We start from the raw sequence: 10,181 nt of genomic DNA on the forward strand, positions 1-10,181 counted from the left end.
TCTTTTATATAAAGGTTATGGAACAGTGGCAATATGTCAAGCAGAAGGTTATAAAAACTTAATGCCAACGAGGAAATAGAATAAGATACTATGGCATTGACAGAATTTTGCTGGGCAAAAAATGGAGTTGTGCCAAGGAGACCCATTATTATTAAGAACTAGACACAGGTAACAGGGACACCATAGATAAGATGTCTGTTTCCCACAGTGATGTACCCTAGGGTACTAAAACCATCTATATGGTTGTTGCTCCCATTCAGGGAGATTTCTTCCTGTTTGGATCTTCCTTACTGCACCATCAGCCTCGTGACTTCCTGCTCTGCCTCCAAACGGAGGGCATGAGAAGGGTTAAGGAGAGGTCAGTCCATGCAGCTTTGGGTGAACACGGTTAGTTTAGCCGAGGACCACATGGCACAAGCTCATGAGTGTTTGGTGATTCTACTCCATCTAATAACATACGGAGAGGAAGGAATCAGATTGGATACCAAAAACAAGTCTTCAGGCTCAAGAGCCTCAATCTCAGACATGCTAGACCTGTTTCAGCTAACCTAAAGACTCACCTTGAGTTCAATAACTAAAGGCCATAAGTGTCAAATGACTTGTGAACCTCCATGCCATCTGGACCAAAGGAGACTAATATAGATGGTCTTTAGCAGAAAAAAACTCTACCAAGTGCTAACTCCTTGGTATCACTTCTATAGGCTAGAAATCTAGTAAGAAAAGGACTTGGCCTTGGTAAACAGCAACTATTCAAGTTTGTTTTTCTTTCCCACCTTCTTGTCTGTTGTTCTTCCCTGAGCAATATTACCATGCTCCTTCTTCCTCCCCAAAATCTTTCGTGGGCTCCACCTAGGCTTGTTCTTCTCTGTTCTGAAATGATTACTCCCCAGTCTTCCTCCCATTCCCTCACAATGCTTGGTAGAATTACAGACTCGGAATATTCAGAAACTGCATTAGTGCTAAGGCTACCTCCCAACCATTAGTCTCATCTGATTACCTAGAGCAGTGGTCGGCAAACTCATTAGTCAACAGAGCGGCAAACCGCGGCTCGCGAACCTCGGTTTGCCGACCACTGACCTAGAGAAAGCACCGCTGCTGAAGCTAATTCCAGGAGTACACGCCTGATAATCCATCTTAGTGAATTAACTCTCCCAGAGACGTGCAATTTTTGTTACTGAACCAGTGACTCTTTAATACAGGAATTTCACTAGAAATTAGCAAATGATTCAGTAATCCTCTATTACAAGCCTCTGGTTGGCTAGCCATTATGGAAGGTTCGCAGAGGCAAGAGACTTTCCTTGTGGCTTCCGGTTATAGTAGCCTGTACTGCTCATGCCTTGGGCCAGCCTTGGAGTGGCATTTTTAGAAGACAGCTAACTCAAATTGACTGAATATTCTCACTTTTCCAGAAAAGGCTTGTTTCTGAATTTAAAATGGAACAGAAATTAAACATGTTTGTGCAAGTGGGGTTAGATCCATTCTGTTTAGGGTCTCTTTCACACTGGGACCCTCCCCACCGCAATCAGATTTCCAGCTAACAAGCTACAGGTGTACACCACATGAACAGATGAAAATGTGATTGTAATGGGTGTGTTGACAGTTCAGTAGCCATAATCCACGCATCCCAGGGTGCACCTGTGCATCTGTCAGATCTTAGGCACTCAGGGCTCTGCCCCTACCCCCACAGCTTTGGAGCCATCTGAATAACCCAGACACTCCATCAAGGAGCCAAGACAAGGGTACTGAGGCAATGGACTCATGAGGAGCCCAGGAGAAGACAGGGCACCCCAGGAGGTATGGGAGGGAATTGCTGAGAGTACTTCTCATCCCTGCTCCCCCAGGTGTTATACTGCAAGGAATGTCAAGCAGCACAGTTCCCTGGCCCCCAGTGATACCTGATTATGTAAAAGCTTTTTAGTGGCTTTCATGTAGTATTTGGGTATTCAATCATCGTAGCAGGGTGCACCTGTGCCCCAGCACAGGCATCCAAGCTTCTGTAAAATTGCCATGATGAACAGAGAAATTATTTCATGTTTAGTCGTTTACACTCTCTAAACTCCAAAAGTTCAGGGCAAGGAAATGGGAAGAAGGTGGTGAAAAGCTAACTATGCAGAATGGGTGTGTGCACTCCTGACGAATCCTCCCTCCCTGCAGTAATCCCGAGTTCAAGGACACACCGATGGACATCGCACAGCTCCCCCATCTGCCGGAGAAAACCTCGGAATCCTCGGAGACGTCGGACTCTGAGTCAGACTCTAAAGACACCTCAGGTATTACAGGTATTACTACTTCTCCGTGTTCTGCAGTTATGGCTTGCCTTTCCGAGCATGAGGGGTGGGTCACAGCAGAGGGCCATCATGAGAGCACAGCAGCTGGTCCGATTTTATATTAAGACATTTGCTGCATCAAGGTATTACTGAGTCTCTCTTTCTACACATATATGTATACAAACACTGTTCTTATACCTCCACATACATTATACACACATATGTGTATATATACAATACTTACATTTATATGTGATAGTGTATGAATATATACATACATTTATGTGTGTAAATATATTCTTATATGTATGTTGTGATATATTTACATACATATAGATATACTGTAGTGTATAAATATATGTACACAAATATACTTCATGTCAGCCCTTCACTGGCCATACAGAAGGGGCCCTGCCCCACCCCCATAGTGAGGGCTGGCCTCTTTACCAGAAGCAGATAGCAGGGCTGTCTCTGATGCTCAAAGACAGACTCTGATTATGCACCCCCAAATATCCACATCCTCACCAAGCTGGAATGAAGCCTCTAAAGTGGGATACTTAATGCCATTGGTAATGACTCAGGTGCTGGGCTGTTACTCATTTCCTGAATCTCTGCAGAGCAAATCCATATGTTCCCATTTCTAGTTATTTGAGAAGTAGGCTTTCTGAGTTCTTTGGAGCACAGGAAAATTAATTTAAAAAATGTACCTTTCCTCCAAGCCCTAGGCCCCTTCACAGACACGTAAGAGCCAGGGAGCACCGAACTCACAGAATTTCACAGCTGCCCAAAACCCCAAGCCTCTTCTAACCCAACCTCTGTGGCCACGGAAAGGAAGGCCCGAGTAGTTACATGCTTTGTTCAAGGTTCTAGTCCAGGCTGCCGTCCAAAGGCATCACCGCAGAGCCATAAAACCAGCATCATCCCTAAATCTTCTGAGGTTGTATTCCTGGGAAAATCTATCCTCCCTAAAATGTGTTGGACAGGTAGGGTTCCGGGCCACGCCCCAGCTTAGGGCACCTGCTCTCCAGGTTAGTAAACAATATCCCTCCCCTCCAGACATAACCTCAGGGAAACCTAGGAGGTGAGGGTCACTCACAGAGGATCTGATTGTTTTCCTGTCTCCTAAATTGCATTCATCTGAAAGTTCTGTACTGGGGCAGAAGTTCTAGAATAGGCTGCCTCTGCTCCTGTTTATACAGTGGGCCAAAAAGGCAAACATTCCTTGCCCCATGGAGCGTATATTCTAGTGGGGAGACATAGAAAATAAAAATGAATAAAACATACGGTGAATCAGATGGTGGTGAATAGTGCAGAGAAAAATAACTTTAGGAAAAGAATATGGTTTTCAATGAACAGTTAGTCACCAGTGAAATGTGCAAGACCTCTTTAGAAAATCACCTTGCACACCATCATTTTTCTGTGCCACTCACACCTTATTCTAAGATACTTACTCTGACTCCCTCGAGTAGTTTTGCAGGCCCTCTCAATCGTTAATGTACCTGTGAATCTCCTAGGGATCTTATTCAAATACAAAATCTGATGGGTGGGGGCCTGGGATTCTGCCTTTGCAGCAAGCGTCCAGTCATGCCAGTGCTGCTGGGCCAGGGACCACACTTAGCGTAAAGGTTCAGCTAACCTAGGCCCTCAAGAGAGAAAGCAGGGCATCAAGGTGGTGGAGAAGCTCAGGGCCGCAACGCAGCTCCCCCGCACCCCCCAGCAAGTGAGGGATGAGCCTCGCCCTGCTAACGTGGTGTCTCCTTTGCCTCCTCTTCCCCTCCCGCCACGCCCGGCCACCGCGGCCCCACACAGAGGACAATGAGAACTCCAAGTCTGATGAGAAGGGGAACCAGTCTGAGAACAGCGAAGACCCGGAGCCCGACCGGAAAAAGTCGGGCAGCACGTGCGACCAGGACATGAACTGCAATGACCAAGGCCACAGCTCCAGCAATCCTGACAGTCGCGACAGCGACGACAGCTTCGAGCACTCAGACTTTGAGAACCCCAAGGCAGGGGATGAAGGCTTCAGTGCCCTGGGCCCCATGCAGATCAAGGTGGAGCGCTATGTGGAGAGCGAGTCGGACCTGCGGCTGCAGAACTGCGAGTCCCTCACGTCGGACAGCGCCAAGGACTCGGACAGCGCGGGCGAGGCGGGCGCGCAGGCCTCCAGCAAACACCAGAAGCGCAAGAAGAGGCGGAAACGGCAGAAGGGCGGCAGCTCCAGTCGCCGGCGCCTGTCCAGCGCGTCGAGCCCAGGCCTGGACGCGGGCCTGGTGGAGCCCCCGCGGCTGCTGTCCTCCCCCAACAGTGCCTCGGTGCTCAAGATCAAGACGGAGATCTCTGAACCCATCAACTTCGACAATGACAGCAGCATCTGGAACTACCCGCCCAACAGGGAGATCTCCAGGAACGAGTCCCCCTACAGCATGACCAAGCCCCCCAACTCCGAGCACTTCCCATCCCCGCAGGGTCAGGGCGGCGGGGGTGGCGGGGGTGGCGGGGGCGGGGGCGGCGGGGGCCTGCACGTGGCCATCCCCGACTCTGTCCTCACCCCGCCCGGCGCAGACAGCGCAGCCACCCGCAAGACTCAGTTTGGCGCCTCGGCCACCTCGGCCTTGGCCCCCGTCACCTCCGACCCTCTGTCGCCCCCGCTGTCAGCATCCCCGCGGGACAAGCACCCGGGGGGCGGCGGCGGCGGCGGCAGCGGGGGTGGCCCCAGCGCGTCCAACTCCTTGCTGTACACTGGGGACCTGGAGGCGCTGCAGAGGTTGCAGGCGGGCAACGTCGTGCTCCCGCTGGTGCACAGGGTGACCGGGACCCTGGCGGCCACCAGCACGGCCGCGCAGAGGGTCTACACGACGGGCACCATCCGCTACGCGCCCGCAGAGGTGACCCTGGCCATGCAGAGCAACCTGCTGCCCAACGCGCACGCTGTTAACTTCGTGGACGTTAACAGCCCGGGCTTCGGCCTCGACCCCAAGACGCCCATGGAGATGCTCTACCACCACGTGCACCGGCTCAACATGTCAGGACCGTTCGGCGGCGCCGTGAGCGCGGCCAGCCTGACGCAGATGCCCGCGGGCAACGTGTTCACCACGGCCGAGGGGCTCTTCTCCACGCTGCCCTTCCCCGTCTACAGCAACGGCATCCACGCCGCACAGACGCTGGAGCGCAAGGACGACTGAGGCGCCCGGGGCGGGCGGGCGGTCCGCGGGGAGGCATCGTCGGCGTTTTCGTTTAGACCTTTATTCTAGCACTTTGAATTTGAGCAGGTCAGCGTCTTCTCTCCACACGACGGTCCCCATCCCATCCCCTCTTTCTTTAACTTGACTTATTCTTTCCTGTAAAGATATGTTTATTTTTGGCCTTCAGAGGGTCAGATGACCGGTTGCCTGCCATTTTGTCTTCTTCTAAGATGTGTGTTGGGTTGTTTTGCTTTCCTTTGCATCTTTATTAAGATGCCTTTAATGCGTATATGCCTCTGCCATAGAATACTCAGTCTTGTGGTCAAGAGATTTCTCAAGTGACAACCATTGGGTTTTCTTCATAAAGATCTTGATGTGATCAAGATTGCAAGAGACAAGCATAAACAATGTGCCCTGTTTGACTAAGTCAAATGACATGGGGTGGCTTTTTGGTTTTGTTCCTAATTCCTTTAAAAATAGGGGGATAGTATTTTAGAATTTTATGCAGAATTTAATTCTCTTTTTATGGTTAAGATTTTACGATTTTCTTACTTGCACATAAAAATAATTTGGGTTCTTAAACTTAATTTCTGGCCTGTGACTAGAATGTTTAAAAAAAAACAACAGTGGGACTAAATGTTAATTACTGAAACATTAACTTAATTTCTAAAACCATGGTGCTATCATTTATTAATCTGTAATGTCTTCATACAAAATGCAGCTCCTGGGCTGGGTTTGGGGAAAAAAAAAAAATGTGTTCTGTCCTGGTCTGGAGTCCATTGCTGCAGTCTCCTTGGTTAGTTAAGACAAAGCCCTCATTAACGTTTGCTGCAGGACTTAAAATTTGTTACCTCCCAACTAACAAACATAGCCTCACATTAAATGGAATGGGTCAGTAAAGCCCTTTTTAAAGGGGCTTTTGGGAAACTCGATCAAACTGATTGAGGAGCAGGTTCGGTACATACTGCCTTTCGTTGAGCCCCCCCCCCCCCCCACCCTTTTCTCAGTCTAACTGAGGCTAATTTTTGCAACTTCAATAACACTTCAGAGTAAAAGAGGAAAAATATTTAACATCTTTTAATTTTTTTTTTCATTTCTTGCTAAAAAAGCTTGTATTTTGGGGGGACTGATTTGATTTGATGGAATTTCTTTTCCCTTTGATTCTCTTATTTCTAGGTTGGAACCAATACAGTTTAAAAATAAAGAATGGGTTAATAAGCTTCAAACAGATAACTCAACTGAAAACTGCACATTAAGTACAAAAAAAAAAAAAGAAAAAGAAAAAGAAAAAAATATCCTATTTTGTCTTTGTTGCCAGAAATCAGTGTAGTGTCAAACACTCCAAATGACTGTCAAGTATAAATTCTTCTTCCACTCCATTTTTGGCAGCTGTTTGTTAAGGCATCTAATAACAGATGTGAGAACTGTAATGTGTGCAATGTGTACATGTCCTTGGCTGTCGTCCATTGCAGTTTCAATGTGTGTTTCTATATGCAGTATATACTAAGCTAACGTAGTTGTTTTGTCCTTTGTCTTCTCTGTGCTCTATCTCTAGTCCGGGGTGGTCCCGTCCCATTCCTGCAGTCCTAGTGAATCAGTGATTCTTGGGGGTTAGTGATTTTTGTGTGGTGGCCTTCCTCTGTAATGTCACCCCTATGCTGCTTCTACTGTCTGTGAACCTTCCGTTTCACTTTATAAAATTCCTGCTGTTGCTTTGCTGGTGTGTATTCTCCCAACCTCTCCCTTCTTTCCCTCCCCCTAGCCTCTCCCCTTTCCCTTCCTCATCTTTCCTTCCCCATTCTCCAAAACCTTTTTCATTCTCAGAGATAAAAAGACTCTTAACTAGCTCAAGGTTAATGGAGCCATTTTTCCCACATGGAATTCTGGTATGACTCTTTCTTCCAGAGTGAAGAGTAATGCTCAGATATATTCAATAAATTGATGCCATATAGCCTCAGTTGTTAACATTCCCAGAGTCCCTTGTGCTCTACCTATAAGCAGTGGGTGCTTTTCTTTGGTTTCCTTCCAGGTTGGCTGATGGAGCAATATATAAAGCAATTACCAGTGAGACAGAAAATTAGTTCAAAGGTCAACCAACATTTTTTAAAAACAGAAGGGGACGGTATAATGGAATATAGAATTGTCATATATATTTGTTTATGCGTGCAATGCTACTATAGTAACTCAGCTGTCCTTTGAATATCACTGTGTTGAGTGAATTCCTCTAGGATCTTTAATTCCATGAGTTGGGCCCAAACCACTGTGGAATAATGACAAAATAAAGTCATCATTTAATAATGAACTTAGTTCAAGGATTTAATAGGTTTAGAAGGTGAAGAAGGCTAATCACGAAATTTAAACATTAATTTTGGAAGCTCTATTCTAGCTATCGAACAATCAAAGGAATGCACCTATCAGCTACAAAGAACAGCTAAATAGCTGTTTGTTTTTCTTTTATAAATGTTTCTGTGTTGTGTCAAAATGATTTCTGGTGATTTAAACTAACAGATAATCACAGCTGCTGTCTAAATCCATAGTGTTAAAATTACAAAAAGAAAAAAAAAAAACTTCATTACCTGTGAAGACTGTGTCTGTTTGTGTTTTTAACTATTTCTTGTACAAATATATGAAAACTTTTATGAGGAGACTGGTGCCAAGTAGCTGAATAATGGGGAAAGGGACATTCTGTTTGTAAAAATCTTAGCAGTGTTACCAACTCTACCACACATATATATATATAAAAATTAAAACATTACAAAGCGACAGCTATGATACATTTGTTTTGTGTGAAGCTAACTGGACCTAACTTCCTGAGTGCCTGGCTTATTTTGAAACATTTTTTTTCATTGACCATTGATAATGCTGCAAATCAGAAATGTACATACTTCATTTACAACAGGGTTCTTTTTATACTTTTGTAGATTCTCATACATGTCACATACATGGTTGTCTTTATGTAACTTAATTTTTTCATCCGCAGGTGCCATTTTCATAATAAACTTCTCTTGGATTTGTTACTATCTGGCATCATTTCTTTTACATGTAACCATCCTAACTAATGAATGCTGGTAGTATTTGTTTAAGCAGGTACCTTGGTCATTATTCTCAATTAAAAGAAAAAAAAAGTTAAAAAATAAAAAAGATGCATTCATATTTTTGCTAGTTTTGGAAAAAAAATGTATAGCTTGTGTACTGATGAGGCTGACAAGGCACAGATTAAGATGCTAATCCAAATACTACACAAACTTGCAACCATCCTAAATTTTCAACTACCCCAACTCATTGTCATACTAAGCATTACTATGCACGCTACCCAAGCCGAGTGATGGGCCTGCAACATTAACCACTATTGGAAGTGTGCATTCTTTTATTAATGCACAGTAAGTGATGACAGTTTTCATACATTAATCATTTAAAATGCACTCAGTATTTTCATTTATTACAAGCTATAATGTTTAACCAACTATTCCATTGCTTATATCTTCTCTTAATACTAATTTTGTATTCTCTTTCTCCAGACAAGCTGAGTAAGTCATATTTGTGCTGTGTGATTGTTTAGGTCAGCCTGCAGCCTGTCGAATTTTAAGGCAGGTCAGCAAGCTAACTCAAAAAGAAGAAAGAAAGAAATCTTCAGTGCTATCTCAGAGTTAAGGATATAGATGGGTCACCTGTTCAGAAAATGAAGAGATGTAAATGAGTTAAACTGAAAGAAAAGACAGTTTTGTCCAAAAGCTACCAACTATAGTAAATCTTATTCTCTAATTTAAGTCTTCAGTGACACTTACCAATTTGAGGGTACTTTTTTAATTAATGGAGGGTTGCTTCAGACTGGTGGACATGAAAATGTATTTATGATGTATTTATATTTCTCTTCATGGGCCATTGAAATAAGCACATAAAAATTAGAAATAGGGAGAGGGTGATTGAAACACAGAATTGGATTCTCCCAACTATTTTTCCAAAATTTATCATTCCCTTTTGCCCTTGAGAAGAATATAGTATAGCAAGATTTAGAAGTAAAGAAATTGATGAAGCTAGAAACTCAATCCTGAGTGCAGCCTGATTACCCAAGGTATAGTCTAGGTCTATAGGCATTGATGGAGGTGGCTCTTAGTGGGGGTGTCTAGAGCTTTGCATAGTGGAGGCTCTATGAAGGCAGAAAGGCAGTTGGGATTAAGGCAGTTGAGTGTGGGATTAGGTTGACCCCTGTTGGCTGAACGACAATGTGCGCCAGCCATAACGCTTTACTTCAGTCCTGTAATCTAGATGTGGTGGCAGAGGAGCTTGAGAAGGAAAGTCAGACATGAATTGAAATCCTCCCAGTATTTGGAGCTTCTGCAGGAAATTCTGGATTCTTACTCAACTGCAAGTCTCCTTTAACATCAACAAGTTCCCTGTCCTTCATTTGTTCCCATCAATGCTAAAATATGTCACTAATGAGATGAAGAACATCTTTCAATCAGACCCACTGACTATCATGAAGTCCCGGCCACTAGTGCAGCCCGAGGCCCCGAAGTCAGGCCAAGGCCCTGGGCTCCCCAGAGAACCAGCACCTCTTCTTGCCAGCTGGCAGCAAGTCCGTTTGCAAGGCTCCAGTTTGTAAGTGATGGTCAGAAAGGGGTCACTGGCCAGCTCTTTGCACCTTGTCTCCTTCCAGCTGATGCCTCTACTTGTTTATTTGGCAAAGAGGAACAAGATAAAAGATAAACCAGTAAGCAGGACGAGAGGGAAG

At 45.0% G+C, this 10,181-nt stretch overlaps 1 protein-coding gene across 17 annotated transcripts in view; it reads left to right on the forward strand.

Annotated features, from left to right (window-relative positions):
* NPAS3 (neuronal PAS domain protein 3) overlaps positions 1-8,452 on the forward strand; it is a 914,130-nt gene extending 905,678 nt beyond the window's left edge. For 11 of the 17 annotated variants that reach the window (XM_080673292.1, XM_080673301.1, XM_080673304.1 and 8 more), the window contains 2 exons: positions 2,155-2,279; positions 4,077-8,452. In XM_080673292.1, the coding sequence (XP_080529418.1) occupies positions 2,155-2,279; positions 4,077-5,449 (1,498 nt within the window). In that variant the 3' untranslated portion in view covers positions 5,450-8,452. The remainder of the gene's footprint in view (positions 1-2,154; positions 2,280-4,076) is intronic. The other 6 variants (XM_080673302.1, XM_080673303.1, XM_080673306.1 and 3 more) reach the window with 1 other exon arrangement.
* The last annotated feature ends 1,729 nt before the right edge of the window (positions 8,453-10,181 follow it).

This window comes from Plecotus auritus (assembly GCF_963455305.1).
Source record: "Plecotus auritus genome assembly, chromosome: 1".
In the NCBI taxonomy this organism is placed as follows: Eukaryota; Metazoa; Chordata; class Mammalia; order Chiroptera; family Vespertilionidae; genus Plecotus; species Plecotus auritus.